This window comes from Hippoglossus hippoglossus, chromosome 9 (assembly GCF_009819705.1).
Source record: "Hippoglossus hippoglossus isolate fHipHip1 chromosome 9, fHipHip1.pri, whole genome shotgun sequence".
NCBI classification, from domain to species: Eukaryota; Metazoa; Chordata; class Actinopteri; order Pleuronectiformes; family Pleuronectidae; genus Hippoglossus; species Hippoglossus hippoglossus.
This window is the reverse complement of record NC_047159.1, coordinates 15,331,774-15,349,698: the sequence shown is the minus strand read 5'-3', so window position 1 is coordinate 15,349,698 and position 17,925 is coordinate 15,331,774. Positions and strand designations below refer to the sequence as shown.

The window sequence follows — 17,925 nt, the reverse complement described above, 5'->3', positions numbered from 1 at the left end:
CTCTTCACCTTCTTCAGGCTACCCCCTCCACTTCCACCTGCTGTGCTCTAGTCTTCTATCTTCCTGTGTTCATCCCTTTGTACCTTGCCTCCCTCCTCAATTGCGGCTGTGTTGCTCTCATTCTGGGCACGTTCACTTCTCAGCCCTTGGAACAGGAATTAAGAGAACACGGCTGCGTCTGGAGAGGGACTGGCAAAGAGATGTGGATCGGGAACACGGGCTGCAGGTGAGGGGGGTGGAGGACACACAAGTCTTCTCTCTTTACTCAAGGGAATGATTGCCTACAATTGGATCAATCTATCCTTTTTTTAAATCATTATCTGGACAAGATGGAAGCACTAGGGGAAAGCTATCTGTCTTCAACTGCATCGATTTGTCTCAAGTTCTTCCTCCTTTACTCACACACTTGTGTTTTATATCCCTGTTTGTATCATCTTCTCTTCTCTGTCTTCCTGTAGTCTAACTAACAATTTAATGACATACCAGCAGCCAGATCAGGTTCCACACTATCAGAAACTCGACACGACACACCCACTGCACCTCCACCCCGCCGCCCAGCGCCACAAATACAAACACACACACACACACACACACACACACACACACACACACACACACACACACACACACACACACACACACACACACACACACACACACACACGGTGTAAAGATGGCCAGTGCCTTCTGTTGGAAACGCCGGCTGCAAATTGCCACTAACCACAGCAGGCACACTCGGGTTTATGGAAAGGCTTCAGGAAAATCTATTGTGCATGCAAATGTGTGAACGTGATGAAGTGATGGAAACATCTCACTCAGAACAATTTGAATCCCCTCATCACCTCATGTCACTCAGCTGTCTCTAATCCTCTGGACTCAAAGAACAACACGTTTGGCTTGATACTCAACACACCAGCAGGAGAATCAAGAAACAGAATACAACTACAATTAGCCAACATGGAACAAGAGCTGATAGGCAGACGAAACATTACTGTGTGTGTGTGTGTGTGTGTGTGTGTGTGTGTGTGTGTGTGTGTGTGTGTGTGTGTGTGTTTACCTACAGGCAGGCTCCGTCCCACAGCTGAGAGAGGCAACGCTAACATCCAGACACTGAACACGCTCCACTGTACTGCTGCTGCTGCTGGCTTACTCTCCTATATGAGACACCCACAGACCGGCTCCCTACCTAGCTTGCTCACACACACACAGCAAAGGGCAACCAGCTGTGAGTCTTGCAAACTCAAAGTGCAGCCACTCAGACTCACAACTCTCCCTCACTCACACTCTCTCCCTCTATTCCCCCCCCTCTCTCTCTCTCTCTCTCTCCCCCCCCCTCTCTGTCACTCACGCACCAACAACTGTGTGTAAATGTTCACAGTAGACAAACTAATCCACTGGGATGGAACAATATAAAAAACATTAATGGAGGCTCTCACTTCCAGCTGCAGACATCTGCATACATTTATCCAGTGAGAGAGAGAGTTTTTATCTTTGCCCCCCTACTCAGCTGGGCATTTTATAAAGATTACACACACACACTTAACTGAACAATGTAACAAAGAGACAGTCACAGAACGCTGAGTGTGCGAGGATGAATTACAGAGACAAAGAAAGAATTGATGTACAATGGACTTGATGAGAGCAGCAGTAGCACTAATACGGGGGAACATGTAGTCCTCGATCGGTAAATGGACTAAAGTTGAATTGCAATTTATAGCAAAGTGCTTTACACCCTCGCTCTCATTCATCCACAACACACACCAACAATGCCATTGGTGGCCAGCAGGGGTACTTAGGATTCAGTGTCTTGCTCAAGTTTAAATTAAATTTCCCCTCACATTTAAGACAACAGTGTTTTGGCAATGCAACCTTTATTTTATTTTCTTTTTTTTTTTTTTTTAAAGGTCCCTAGTGCACCTTTTCCTTCACTCTTCTGTCTGGTTTTTATGCAGCTATATGATGGGACAACTTACACAGTTATAATACTGCATGAATGCCATTTTGGCAGACAAGAAAGAGCCAGCAAAATCACCTTCTGTTCAGACTTTGGAGCATTTATGCATCATTTCATGATGGTTACTCTATCTGCTTGCCTTGCAGTGACTGCATCTAATGACTCCATTTACTGTAAATAACCCATATTAGAAACTTAGCTGTGTTATCTATTTGGAGCAGTTCATTTACGAGTGAAACAGGAACAAATTCCTTTTAGAGTAGCTGAATTTATTGATTAGTCTTAATGTTGCATGTTAATTAGATATTATGCCAGCAAAACACTCATTTCCACATTTACCCATTTTCTTCTAGCTCTGTGTTACATTTAGTGAGCTGATGTGAACGGTGTTTCATCCTCAGCTTCTCATAATCACTGAACAATATGACATGAACTGTGGCGTTATTTTAAGTTTCTTTAGAACTACATCTGTGGTAAATGTTGATCAATCCAACAGTGTCCAGTGTTTCCCCAGGATAGAGTTGTGTGGGAGAAAAAGATTGCGCGCACGTGCACACGCACGGCGAAAAGCATTAAGAACTAACAGTCATTTTCATTAAGACCTTTGGAACAATGTCTATACAACTACAGGAATATAAAATGATTTACTATCAAAACTACGTACATTTATAACAATCATAAATACCACGCCTGGGCCACACTGGCGACGTGAGCTTTGAACGTGTTTCGCCGAACATCTTGCTTTTCATTTATGAACCCATGTTATCAGGTTAGAGCGGCCATGCATGAGATACGCGCCATGGGCGCGTGAGCCATGCTGGGCTTCTAGAGAGTCGGAGTCTTGCCTATTTCCTCAACGTGCCGCATGCAGTTCACAACAAAATCTTTCAAAAAATCTTTCACCACAGTTTCAATGCCCAGCTGTCAAATATGTCCCAAACAAATATTTACAACACTTCATCTACCCATTTCAAAGTAAAAGCACTTTTGCGTTTCTGTCAACTGAATCAATTAATTTGTTTTAAAGGTCGTTGATGTTATTGAAGGACCTGAAGATGCAAGGCTTCATACTGAAGAGTCCTGGCATATATTTGAGTACAACTCTATGAGACACAGCAGATCGGTGACGCAGCCCTCGCGCACTTCACTCGACGCCAGTGTGGCCCTGCTGATTGCAGCTGTGTTTAATACCAAGCACATCGTGAGTTCAATTGAGGCAGCATAAGTACAGAGTTCGATGACAGTTAAATCAAGAGTCCTCAAAAAGTGTTGATGCTGCACTAAATCCTGTCACCACAAAATCTCCCTAATTTTACAAGATACACCTCCACAGCCTTCATCATTCTTGTCATTCTTGAAAATCTACACTGAAAGCCAAGTCAAGTGGCAAATTGGGATCTTGAACAAAAGAATGTTAAAACCTTCCCTCTGAAACCAATTAACCCCAGAGCTATGGAGCCACAACTTTCCAGCTGAGTAGATACTTCCCCTTTAGGACATCACGCTGAGGCGGTTCAGTTTTCTTTTTTTCTCACAGTTAATTTAATGCTGTGTGGAAAAAATAAACAAAATGGCCTGAAGCAAAGTTGTCTTAATGATGCTATTCTACTTTGCTCTGTTCAGCGATACTGCAGAGAATCGATAAACAAGATTAAAAGATGATAAACACACACAGAGGTTTGTACAAGCTTCATGTTGCAAATGTTCTTTAAGATAACAGTATCATGCATTCTCCTCTTGAGCACATGTGTCAGCTGTAAATAATGTAAAAGACAGTCTCTCCTCTCCCTCTGTCAGTCCTATAGCTTTTCATATCACACATGTGGAGAGTGCTCCTCATTACAAGCTATCAGTCCAGAGAAAAAACAGAAAGCCTCATACTGGGAGAAACTGGGAGAGGGATCACTTCAAAAATAAGAGAGTTCTGTTTTGGAATTATAAAAGAGATGCTATAAAACAGTGGGAAAATGTACTGCATCTTAGACGACCCGCAAGGTGAAAAGATAGATGAGAAAAATCAGATCAGAACATTCTGACAGCAGCATAGGGAGTCACAAAAAATAGACAGCAGAGAGAAAAAGAAGCTAAATCCATCCTGGGAAGCTCGCACAACATTTCTCGCTCTTTTCTGTAATATCTTTCTGAGCACTTTGCGTCTGTGAAGCAAAACAGGGCGGTTGCCAGGCCAGACGGGGGCACGACAGCAGGGAGGTGCCACTCTGCTTCCTGGCAGCGACAGCTTTGCAGAGTCACACAAAACAACTCGACACAGTGAAAAGAGAGAGCAGTGTGTGTGTGTGTGTGTGTGTGTGTGTGTGTGTGTGTGTGTGTGTGTGTGTGTATGTATATGTTTGTGTGTGCACTTGTGCTTCTAGATCCAGTTTGAGTTGTAGACCTTACTGAATGAAAGGGAGAACATTTTGTTCAGTTGAGCATTGAGACTTGGTTTTTGGGTTCAAGATAGACTCAGGTTTATGTTAAGACTTGTGCTAGGGGTTGGGATTAAGCATTTAGTTGTAATGGCACAATATGTCACTTTGGCCACTAGGGGTCTATCAATCAAAACAACAAAAGACGTGACCTCTGCAGCGGAGTTAATACGTCACCTCCTGCCTCTGTCTGCTGGACCAGGCTGCTCCACCTGTCGCCTGAATAATGTGGAGGATTTATTGGTGTTGTGAACCTGTCAATGCAGAGAATCTCCTTATGTGTTGTGCATGTGTGAAAGGCAGACTGTGGGTAAACTCTGTAGCCAATTCTTCAGATCATACGCTCCTGTCATGTCTGAAAACGGCTTCTGTCAGCAGGTCTTATGACCTCAGTTGCTGAGCTCAATCTATCACCACACACTCATCCTCACAGCCAAGAGAGCGACAGAATAACAGATTAAACACAATTTTGCTCACTTCTCTAAAGCTGTAACCACAAAATGGTTTCAACGCCTCAGTAGTAAAAGCACATTTCCATGAAGTTAAAGGAATTCTGACAGGTTTAGAAATGACACATGACCTTTGAGGCTCAGAGAAAAATAAATGCACGTAGAGTACAGTACAGTATGTGTGCATGTGTGTGTGTGTCCTAGCTGTGCACACTCAGGTATATTTAGAACATGTAGTGATTGAGGCTATAGTCTGTATCCAGCATAACCTTTCAGCACTGCTCGAGGAAATATACGCACACACACACATATATATAAATACGATCTCTATTCCCTTCTGAAATGTGTAATGCTTATTCTTTTCTACACGCCACAATACACACAAACACACCCATGCAATGCCTCCATGTTTGCCTGAATCTCCTGTGTTGGCATGTGTGCACCACTGAACCCTGGAGTGTACACCATCTGTCTGTTTATCACAGAGTACACACCACACACACACACACACACGCACGCACGCACACCAATACATCAGTGAAACAATTAGACACAGCATTTAAACCTATTACCTGTTTTAATGTAGTGGCTAATTGGTCTATACATACATACACACTAAGTTTCAGTCGTATACATTGGAATGACATGACAGTGGAGCTGACACAAGCTCTTCAAAGCCTCTGCAAACATCTCCTCTCCTCCCCCATTACTCTTCTGCTCTGGCAGAGTTATCAGTGAAAGACAAGGGAAGAGGTACAGGTTTTATCAGTATTGGAAGTAGCAGGGTGGCCCCGGATCAGGCAGACAGATGAACAGGAGGAGAAGTGGAAGTGATGGAGAGATAAGCAGAGGGAGGAGTGCACAGACGCAAAGGCTGATTTATTTAGTTTCATACCCCATACCCATATACGTGACATTTACCTAGAGTACAAATAAATACTTAATTAAACAAATGTAAAGCAGCAACCAGGAGTGGCCTCTACATTCAGTCATACAGAGACAGAAAAGTCTCCATCCCAGGAGGAAACAGATGAGCTCTCCACAAATCAGTGGACCAGGTGACATACAAATGATGCTTGAAATCCCCAATTTCTGCCGTTTTTGTCTGATTGTCCCAATTAATGTCCTCACTCCTCATCAATTGTTTTTCTCCTCTTTTGCTTTGGGACTCCTTTTTATTTTTAAAGGAGAGATAGGTTTCTGCAAGCTTCATGTTGCAAATGTTCTTTAACATAACAGTATCATGCATTCTTCTCTTGGGTACATGTGTAAGCTGTAAATAATGTAAAAGATAGTCTCTCCTCTCCCTCTGTCAGTTCCGTCATCATGCTTTATGCCTCCACACATGTGGAGAGTGCTCCTCACCACAAGCTACCAGTCCAGAGGGAAAACAGAGAGCCTCATACTGGGAGAACTGGGAGAGAGAGATCTGTTTTTTAATTATTAAAGAGACGCTATAAAATAGTGAAAAAATATATACAGCATCTTAGACGACCCAAACGATGAATCGGTCAGAGAAAAGTCTGGGAAGCTCTTTTGCTTTCTGACTCTAGTTGTTATTGTAAAGGAGAGATATTGTTTTTTTCACTCATGTCCTGTCCTCTTTCCTGTTACATTCATTTTGCAAAGGTTGTTAAAAAGTTAAAGAGCCTCAAGTCAGCAGTAAAGGGAGCTCCTCTCCTCCACTGAACCCCCTGAAATGCCCTGTCAGCAGTTAGATACTTCCACATCATTGTGACATATAACGCACACCTGTGGTCCTGGTAAAACAAGCGTGGAAGCCAAGATTTCCTACACCTGCTGGAAGAGGTTGACCATCACAACAGAGAGGGGCACCTGGCCAATCAGAGTAAACTATGCTTTATTGTGATGGGGGTCTTAAAGAGACAGGAGCTAAAAGCAAGTATTTCAGACAGAGACTGAAAAGAGGAGCTACAGCAATGGACAGTAAGGTGAAGGTAAAGCTTTAACAAAAGTGTTTGGCTTTGTGTGTGTGTGTGTGTGTGTGTGTGTGTGTGTGTGTGTGTGTGTGTGTGTGTGTGTGTGTGTGTGTGTGTGTTCACCCACACGCCCATTGCCTTTCTATTGGATGTTTGTGCAAAGTTGAATTTGACTGGAATAGTCCTGTTGAAAGTCGATAACTGGAATAATTGTGTATCTGGAACATGATATGATCACCAGTGTACAGATTTAACTATAAGCTGATTATCCAACAGTGATGCCTGGTCCAACTTTTCTCTCCTGAAACCGATTCCTAATTCTCAACTCAGAGTATCTGCCAAAACTGAGGACCAATCTGATACCAGTGCTTTTCTTCTCTCGCCAAATGTGGAACTCACTGAGAATCACTTTTATGAAAAGGTAACATAAAACACTGGGAAATTGCCTTCACTGTTTGATAGTAATAAAGGCTACAAAGGAGGAGACCCCTGGGCCCGGTTGAACCTTAACAGGCCATAAGAGATATGAGGAGATTCGAGAAAAGAGCTAAAGGGTTGCTTCTCCTTCACGTTAAAAGGGATTCCAGATGAGGTGGTTTGGGGATCTAATTAGGATGCCTCCTGGGCTCCTTCCATTAGACCTGCCCTTGAATTCAATTCATGGAGGCCACATGCAGGGTGGACTTAGGTCTCACCAGACATTATAGATCTCCTCTGGATTATTTTACTAGACCTGCTGCTATGCCGAAACAATTGTGTATAATTGGCAGAAAGCGATTGATGGATGGAAGCAGTTTTATAGATCAATTCTATTTGTAAGATCTAAGATGTGCTCTTATTTTCCATCATAAATGTTTGTATTTGCAAAAATTGCTTGTAACAGCTGTGATAAAAAATAAAGAAGACAGAACACAATGAAGGCCTTGGCATCACCACTGGCATTAATAAGACACAAGCACCATCAGTGCTGCTGCAGAGCAAGACGATGTCAAACAGAAGGAGTAAAAAAATGACTAATATTCTACATGAGAAAAAATGTGCTAGTTATTATAGAAAACAAAGATTCAATCAAATCGGAGCAAAATGAAATCCTAAGGAGAAATAAGACTGAACAGCGTAATGAAATGAAATGTAAGAGAGAGTTTCAGGTCAGGGCAGGTGAAGGAAAAAGAAATGCAGACATGTATAAAGAGCAGAGCCTGGTTAAAGGCTGAGTAGCCCTGATGGCTGCCAACACAGGAGGGTAACACACTGTCGGAGCCAGACATGACACAGTACACCCCCTCCTGGGAGAATCCCTGCTTCCCCTGGATCCATACATGGATTCATCTCACTGATCTGTTTACCTTTGTCTCTGCCAATGTCTCCGTCTGTCTCCCTCTCCCTCCAACCCTTCTCGACTTAACTTTGCTACTACATAAACTGCTGCCACCCTCCAACTTCTGACTGAGTCGATGAGGTGCCCAACCCTCGGCTCCCTTTTGTTCCCATTCTCCTTTCAAATTTGAGTTACCTTGGACAGCTTCTGTTACAGACAGATTGTCAATTTGCATTCAGCTTCTCAAAGAACAACTAAAAGTAATCTGTCACATTAAAAATCATACGGAAGAATACAAATTATACATTGAAAAAAGTCTTTGTGACATCCCTATAGGATGTGCCTGTCCATTGTTCTTCAGCTACGTTTCTTGTTACTGAAAGAAAAATGACAGAAAATTGTAGGCCTGTACTTCCAGAAGGAAGTATTCTGGGGTTGAAATTGGTATGTCTGTTTACAGTGACTGTAAGAAGTGTTATTGAAGTCCCAGGACTTGGACTCAAGCCCTGATTTTCAGGACTTGTGACTGGACCATTTACTGTCTATGCCTTGCTAAAACAAGATGTTAAAATATTATCTTGTTGAGACTGCTGTAGCGATTTATTATAACATGAGGTGGCTGAGTGATTGTTTCTTAATAACTAATCTCTCACCATAAACACCTTGCATTCTGACTGAGGTGTGTGTGTAGCAGCCTGTGTCGTTTTTTATATTTGCTGTGGTATTGAATTTGATATCCAGAGTACCAGAATTCAGTGGTATTGGTGCAGACTAATTCCTGGTAACTGTTATTGTTGTCTGTGTTAACTCTGCGTTGCAGGTTATTGAGCCAAAGCAACAGGCAACATACATGTAGGTCATGTCCTCTTTAAAACAAAGCTAATTCTAACTTTTACAGCACATAAGCAGCTGTCTTGTGCTTATCAATGTGTCTCTCTGGCTTGGAAGCCTCCTGGAATGTAACACTGCTCAGTTCAAAACATGATTTAGCACGATGATGGAGACTAAAATGAATCTAAAATGTAAATGAGGTTTGTCCATGAGGGAAGTTTAGCACAAAGGACTTATTCAGTGTCTTACTGAATTCTCTGGTCTTGCAGGATTCAGAATCACAGTCATATTTTAATTGTAAAAATATTTTTAGTTCATTGTGAAACGGTTGCAGAACAAATTAGACTGTGGGAGGCTGCCACAACTTTAATAATCAAGGGGAAGCCGTGAGGTTATATTGGTTTGTGAAATGTGTCTAACCCTGTGGTACAAATTAGGGCAATAACTACATGCCATGCTGTGGTGGATTTATGCCAGTTTATTGTGACATAGCCTGCAATCTATTTTAATTTTCTAGATTAAAATACTGCCAAACCACAGAGGTTTTACGAGACCCACTGGCTGATTCACATCATCCAGGCATTGGGAGCAGGAGGTCAATTGAAAAGCCAACTAGTGCACATACTTAGTGTGTAAACACAAGTATGTGGCTGCTGTCTATAAAATCAGTCACTACTCACTGTAGTGGGTTCACCATTTCGTAACGTTGTCCAAAGGTTTAGTGAGGATTTATATTCCATATACTGGACTCATTGTATCCCACAATGAATCATGAAAAACTCAGTGGTTACTAACAGAGCAATATGTATTCCATCATGCTCATCCCACAGAGAAGATAGAGAACTGTATGGTGTAAAAACTAAATTGTGCCATGTCTAAATAAAAAGCTTCAGATGAAACAATTTGATTGAAAAGAACTGAAAGTTGTAGCAGAAACTAAATATTTTCTATTTATTCATGTGTGAAAATATGCTAAGTATAATATACCAATCAAAGTTATACGAAACGTTGTAATTGTAAGACAACAGTATCGTCCGTTATTTTATTTTGCCTATTAGCTCACTATATAGTCCCCTTTCCCCTAAATGGAACTCCCTATACAGCGAGTAGGAAGGAGTGAAAAAATTTGGTTTCAGACACAACCTATGTTTTCTGACATGTGAGGGTGCACGACTTTAAACACAAGTATATAAAACACTACTGGACTGGGTACTGCTGCGTTTTGCCAGTGGAGAGTCACTGCTGTCATTCCATTAAAATAAAGCAGAGTAATAAACAGAAAGCTCTTTTGGGAGCCTCTCATGTGAGTATTGGAAATTATTTTCTTCAAATATACCGAGACAGAGATTTTGTTTCGACTAATAAACCATCAAAAAGTTAAATGAAAACAGAGGGACATTTTGTTATAATCAAAACTGATTATAGGATCAGTGTGCAGTGCAGTTATAACAGTAAATGATACACAAAAAACTAAATATCGTGATAATGCTGTTAACGAGCTTCATCATATATTAGTTACAACAAAGGGATATGAAACTCACCCCTGACTCTGTGGAGCTCATAGTTGAAACAGTCCAATGTCTCTCACATTCAACAGGCTGAGTAGCACAGACTATTAATGGGTAATGTGTGTGTGTGTGCCATGCAGTATCCAGTATGTCAGCTGGTGTGTCAACAGCAGATGTATACACCAATGGGAATCCATTCTCACAGCTTCGGAGGTCACCAGAGAGGGAGCAGCACACTGATGTCAGGCCAGTGAATTAACACATTTGTGAATGAATGTATGACACAGACAGCCTGTCAAGAGGAACAGGAATATGATTCTTCTCACACGTCCTTATATCGTCTTTGAGAATCAAGAGAAATATTCAGTTAATGATAAATGAGGCAGATGATAAAAGGCAGGTCAAAAGAGCTGCAATCAAAATGATAGGTAAAAATGAAAAGTAATTGCGTGAGGAGGAAAGTCTTGTCAAGTAGACTAAGACATGTGGTCGTAATCAGGACTGACAGAAATAGCAGCCACCTGTTGGAGCACAGCACAGAACAGCAGACGGGCCTCTGATGGGAATTGGGACAGAACGCAAACTATTACAGATATTTCTGTTCCTATTGATCTTATAAATAGATAGAAAAATACAAGGTTTTCCATTGATGTTGATATTAATATGACAACTGTATAATGTGTGTGTGCAGCCTACACATTGTCATCACTAAGTAGTAAAAATCTGTGTAAAGTTTTCATTTCATTCTTTAAGATATGATAGAACGTAATGTAAAATAGTCTAACAATATATTGCACATGTTCGTTTAAGATAAGTTATTTGATAAATACCAATTTTTCGCATGTAATTGTTTATCTAATAATTAATCAGACTTTAAATGCACTAAGATATTACATGGCAAGACATCTCCAGAGCTGTTGAAATTCAAATCCATACAAAAGGAGGAGACGGAGGAAGAGACATTTTTTTATTAACATTTTTCAACCCTTTTAATTCATTGTAGTTATCTATGTAAGCCCTAACTCTGGCGGTCTATACAGATCCAACCTGTATAAGCTTTACTTGTACTAAAAGTATATGTGCTTTATATGTCAAAGTTTCTTAAAAAAAAACATAAATCATTAAATGTTCTTACAGCTGCTCTTCACGCTGATTTGATCCATTAAGTAAGAAAAGGGGTAAAACCCACTTTGAGTGCAGCCTCTCAAGTCCTGAAACTTGTGTTGCTAGGCAACATCTAAAAAAGAGTGGGTGCAGTTAGCTTGCAGATTAAACTTCTTCACCTGCAAAGATATATTATAAAACTGGCTTTTATTAAAGAGACTATTTTAGCTTAAGATGACTGGGAAATATGAGCAATGTGTAAGCACTACTCAAGTGTTCAGTCAGGTAAATCCACACTGACTCCAACCTCTGTTCAGCCATCTCCGTCTGTCAGCCGCTCTGAGGACCTGAAAAGACGGCAGCTGAGCAAACAGTCTTCAGAGGGGGCACTGCTATCAGAAATCTACTGGATAAAAATAGTCCTAATGAAGACTGCATGGGGAGTAAATAAGATGAATACCGCTTCGTTTTACGTTTTTGATTCATTGATTCACTGCCTTCAGTGAAACCAAGTCAAGTGTGACTATGGGAACCTTGATCAATCATAGATATCACTGAAAGGTCACATCGTGTAAAGAGCTGTGTGTTTCAATAAGCACACACACAAGGATACAAATCTACCTATAGTGTGTGAAAACATGGGTGTAGCATCATGTGGATGATACATTTAATTAGAAAAGTGCATCTGTACCATGAGCTGGGCAACAAACGCTTCTAACAATACTTATTATACAACCATATATTGTAATACACGTTTCCTGTGTAGGTGTCCGGTTAGCAAACGTTAATCCACACCTTTGAGAAAGGAAACTGAGACGCGGTGGCTTTGGTATACAGGAAAAGGAGGAAATAACTTTAGAAATCACACGGTTTATTTCTCCACGCAGAACTCAAGGCAAGAAAACACCCTAATGGCAGCAACTGGCAGAATGGAACGTCTCCATATCAACAGGAGGCTCTGCATGATTTGGATCAACAGGATGGTGAAGAAACAGGTGCAGAAGCAAACTGCAGACCTGCTTTCACAATTCCTCCTCATGGAAGATGCTCCGAAAGAGGAGATGATGACCGAGCTTAGACACAGCGGAGAGAGCTGGTGGTGACATCACGCTGGCAAGGGAAACTGGAGGAATACCAAAAGAGTGCGGAGGAGGATGTAGAAGATGAAGCAAAAATCGCTGGACCTGGTGACATTGAGCTCTTCTAAAATATCCTCTGGCACAAGCAGCAGCTATGTGATGAGGAAGTGGTACCCACTAAAACACGAGCCGGGGAATTCATCAGATGTCGCCAGCCAATCAGAGGAGGAGGAAAGCTCAGTCAATCTCTTTCACACAAATTCCAGCTTCATGAGACGGGAACTACGACCAGTAAAACCTCCAGCTCAGATATAATAGACAATAGGCTGTCTCTCCCACTCTGCACCATACATGTGCTGCAGTATGCATCAGTGTGATTTATGAGTTGCTCACTGGAGGTGGAACTTGCTGGAAACCTACAGTATGTGTCTTTCCGCCTGATTGCCTCCTCTCCTTATCCTCATCCTATTCCCTCCTCAAAAACACAAGGTACGCAGAGCTCTTATGTTCTTCAAAAATACATTTTAAAATTGCGAGATTTATTCAACAGCTCACCAGGGGGAAGAGTTCTGTTGCTAAAACTGCATGGCGGAGATACAGATCAAAGGTTTCCAGACGCCTACATTAACTTTCATCTATCAGGGAGAAAAGATATTGGTGTGCATCCATCTAAAAGCCTCCCAAGTTTAAAACTTCAGAAAAGGAAAAATATCTGTAACACAGCAGTAACATTTTTCATACAAGGCATGACAAATAGAAAATTGTATTTCCCCATTTCTATGATTAATTTATGATTAAGATTTTCTACCTAGATAGAAATTTGTACTTCTATTTATGTTACATCACAGCTCTGCTTGCATTTAATTGACTATAATTACTTAAACTTAATATAATCATATACAAAACCATAAATATCATTTATATAAAAACACTGAATATGTTTTTTACAAATGATATTTTAATGATGGTGGTGGAGAGAGCCGTCTAACCCACCAATACAAAATTTGCCATATTACACCTATTTTCTATTGGTTTGAGCGCAGGTGACTGTGGAGGCCAAAGCATATATTTCATAACATTTTCAAACTCAAAGCATTCAGTGACCCTTGGCACCCTACAGATGGAGGTGTTGTCTTCCTGTTTCTCCAGCCTTTTCTGCAGGGTTTTCCTTGAATGCGTCACCGGTTTCTATATTGATCCGACACATGAAAATCTAAAATAAATTAGAGTTCTGCTTGAGTTTTCATGTGTTCAGGGTAAATCAATCTAAGAAGAAAATATATTTGTATTATTGTATTCAGAGGCCTATGGTGGAAATAACTGAAATCATTTAACCTGATGTGACTTCAATCAGTCGAAAAGAAATGAGTGCTAAATGACTTCTTCGGATGACTGATTTTCTAGTGAGGACAAAACGCCTCTTCATACTGTAGTGGAGAGAAAAAGCAGAGTCTGGCTGCTGTAGCACTCAGGTCCCAGACCAAGATACGGGACTGAGCAACACACAGAGAACAGACTCCGGTGTCTTATTATAGCAAACATGCACAGATCATCCAGTGCAACAAACAGCTGGACACACAAATGCAACATGCATGTATGCACAACATGTGAAGGCACATGCATTTAAAATATAATTTTTGAATAAACCTGCAACAGCCTATTTGGGAGTCTGACTATCTCTCCTCCAATAAAGTCACAAATTAAAAAGACGTTATATTTGAATATACATGAAAAATAAGGTGAGTTGTTGTTAACCTGCCTGTTTATAAATCTAACAAGTTGCTGAAAAGAATGGATGAAGTACAGACATTAGGGGCAGATCATATTAGAAGTTGGCCTACTTTACCTCTTAAACATACATAAGCAAAAGCAAAAATACAACAAAAAAGATATATAACTAAATAAATAAACAAAATTAACTGGGTCATAAACCACATGCACACGAACAGATGGTGTAACTTATGTAATTTAGCCTGATCCTAAAGGCTGTTTGACTGCAACCTTTGGAAGTAAAATATTAAGAGAAGCGAAAATTTCAGGGAAAAAGACCAATTATACAAGCATTACAAGCACTTGACCGTACCCATGAAGAGATTATGATTTATGCATGAACGGTGTCCATCAACTTTTTTTAAAGCTGCTATAAAAGTGCTTTATAATCACAGAGAAAAGTTGCAGTGTTTAGAAAGCGATGCAGAAAGTAATTATGATTTGATATTAAAGGAAGGTCAAGCATCCCATCCATCTAGGATCAGACTAAAACCTCTCTAATCGTATCCTGTCAGTTTTCTCTGTCTTTTCTGCAGAGGTCAACATCAGCTTTGCACCAGTAGGTGGCACTAAGTCCAAGCACTTGCCCAATTCAGCTGCAGTCTCACCAAAGTTCATAACCCATGAGTTTTCTCTCTGAAGCAGGTGAGACGCTGATTTCATGCTGTCAGACTCTTTACTAACAGGCGGAGGCTAACATCAGCTGATCCTCAGTCTGCTCGAGAGGCAGCATCCCAGAATGAGAGTACTGCAGAGATGCTGCTGTCTGATATTTTCTGTTATGTGATGGTAATGTGCCGAAATGATGCTGCTCTCAGTCAGAGCCCTGAATAAAATCATAGCCCCACCAACAAAATGACGGCTTCACAGAGACAATAACAGAAATAACATTTATGAACTGCTGAATCTGAGATTTCAGGGAAAACATGTAAAATACATGCAAAATATATAAATTAACCGTGGTATTCAAAGTTGGGCAGTTGCTGTTTCAGAGAAGGCTTTATATTATTTATTTACAGCAGCAGTAACCGAGTTGATCTGGGATCATGGCCAACTGTAAAGGTCAAGTCGATAAGCCATGACTGTTCGAAAAGAGATTAAGGGTTGATCATCTCTTTAGCTTTAGCTAACCCTCGTCTTACTGAAGCACCAGTTTATGTGTAAGGGGGAGATACAGATTAGTTTATGAATACATTTTTTCATAAAGACCTAACAATACATAGCTGAAAGCTTTTCAACTGACCTGCTGTTCATCCAGTATTTTCTTGCATACTAATGGTTTTAGATTTCCTTTCAATCCCACAGAGAGAAAAAAGCAAATATCATTCAAACGAGCCAAATCAGATTCAAGTGATATTGGCTTACACACACACACACACACACACCTTTTTCCAAACATAACCAGGCACAATATGTATAGATTGATCCCTCACAATACATCAAACAGTATCAATGATCTAAACTACCGTACGGATCAGAAGGCTTTCCCTGTTTGTCACCACCGTCATTTTCATAACATCTGACACGCACAATGCTTTGTATAAACAAACCAGGGCTCCGTGGTAAAAGCGCTCAGTTGTGCTCGCCCGTGATGAGGTGCATCCTTCCACACCAGTGTGTCAGGACAGCAGCAGTCACGTCCGCAGGCGGCTGTCTGCTCCATGTTCAGATGGCAAACCAACAAAAAAAGACTGATAATGGTTTGTGTTGACTTAACCTAAATCTCTTTTATCACCTAGGTAAGAAGTGAACTTGCCATAATATATGTTTCATGTCAATGGACCTATAGAAAAACAAAGGGCTTGGGTGAGTCAGAAGTCCACCAACTCCGGTTATATCCTATGTTGATGTTATCCTCCTGTTCTACAATATTTTCCTGTGGCCTTTACCTCACTTTTTACTGCAATATTTCAGTACCTGCACAACACGTGTGACCTTAATCCACCTTTTTTAAATTTAAATTGCTCTAGGCATCAGCTGAGTGCATAAAATGTAAATCTTTAATTAACATAAAGTCTACTGTTTTTAATGTAATGTATAATCTAAACACAAGCGGCCCCTCTACCTACACTAATGTAGAGTTAAAACAACATTTAGAATCGCCTTGAGCAAACCGAAGCACAGAGTGGAATCAGATGGGCTTCAACCAGAGTCCAGTTAATTAATCTAGTATAGGTCAATCGAGTACATAAAACCAAACACCCAGAGACACTTGCACACCATTGACTGTATATAAAGCTCCCTAAAAGTGAAGCTGCAGTGTTGGTGGTAAACCTAAATGGGAGGAAGTGGGGACACGTGGACAATGAGTTGCATACACTCAAAATAGTGACGCCATGTGTAGCCAAAGTTATGAGACACCAACACACTTCTTATTACCCCATTCCTTGATTTAACCTCTGAGCCACAGACTATCACACTGCATTATCAGAAAAACTAAACAGAGAAAGAAAAATGTAATTGAAGAAATCCTATATTTTTAAAAAAAACTATTTATACAAACCTACTTTATAGACTTATATCCAGTTTGGTACTTGCTATCTCAAACCAAAAAGTAAATTCTTGTAGAAAGAACAAACAAACAGATCTTAGGATTTGTATGCAAGTTTCTGCTGACCAGCTTTTTATTCAGCAAAATTAACTGCAGTGGAAACTTTGCCTCTAAAATCAGTCCCAGTGACAAATTCACTGAAAACCGGCCAAACGTTACTGAAAAGACGTCCAATAAAAAACATGAGGTGGGCGTTTAAATCTCACTTACAAAAATTGCCCAAACTCTACATTAGTATCACCAACTTCCATCTCTGTCCCATGGATCAATACAGTGGCTTTTCAGGTGATTACATCGACTTCCCAGTAAACCCCATTAAGATGCTCCCTCCCTGTTCAAAACCTTCAGATTGATTAAACCCCTTTTAATTTGAATTTGAAATTCTGATTACACATCTTTAAAAACAGTGAAAGTTTATGAAATTATATTTGAAATGTTTACAAGTTGAGTTATAGGGAAAGCAGTTTAGAATTTATGCTACATTGTCAAATTTAAAAAGTAGTTTAGTGGTAAACTAAGGTCACATTAGTCATTTCTCCTTTTATCCTCTGCCAAAACCAAATTTCTAGAAACAAAACAGACTACAGAGGACTGACAGGATATTTAGATTTATGTAAATGTGTCTTAAATATACTCAAATGAGGTACCAGGGTGACAATATGGAAATCCGCTCATATATTCTCTAGTGGGTATTTTGGCAGAATGGACCACATTCATATTAAACAACCAGTACACACTGGGAACACCCTTGGGACAACAATGAGAGGTGCACACACACGTCCCCTTAATATGCAGTACATCCAGCTCCCATATTGATCTTAATGGGCCACAGGAACACTTACGACTCGGTGACTATTGGGACATCTTCATCTATGCTACAGGGAAGCTCATTTGCAATTATTCAATATTCCCTCGCCACTGAGGAAGTGTGGTCTACATTGAGTTGCAAATCATCTGCGTTTCATTAGCATGCGGCGTAAGGAAAGCACCCA

The 17,925-nt window shown here is 40.5% G+C and overlaps 1 protein-coding gene across 7 annotated transcripts in view; it reads right to left on the bottom strand.

Moving 5' to 3' along the window:
- mctp1a (multiple C2 domains, transmembrane 1a) overlaps nucleotides 1-17,925 on the bottom strand; it is a 143,255-nt gene that overhangs the window by 114,176 nt on the left and 11,154 nt on the right. The window contains exon 1 of one of the 7 annotated variants that reach the window (XM_034595299.1): nucleotides 1,062-1,159. The exons of 5 other annotated variants lie outside the window; for them this stretch is intronic. In XM_034595299.1, the coding sequence (XP_034451190.1) occupies nucleotides 1,062-1,103 (42 nt within the window). In that variant the 5' untranslated portion in view covers nucleotides 1,104-1,159. Of the gene's footprint in view, nucleotides 1-1,057; nucleotides 1,160-17,925 lie in introns of those variants that run through there. One more of the 7 variants, XM_034595300.1, reaches the window with a different exon arrangement.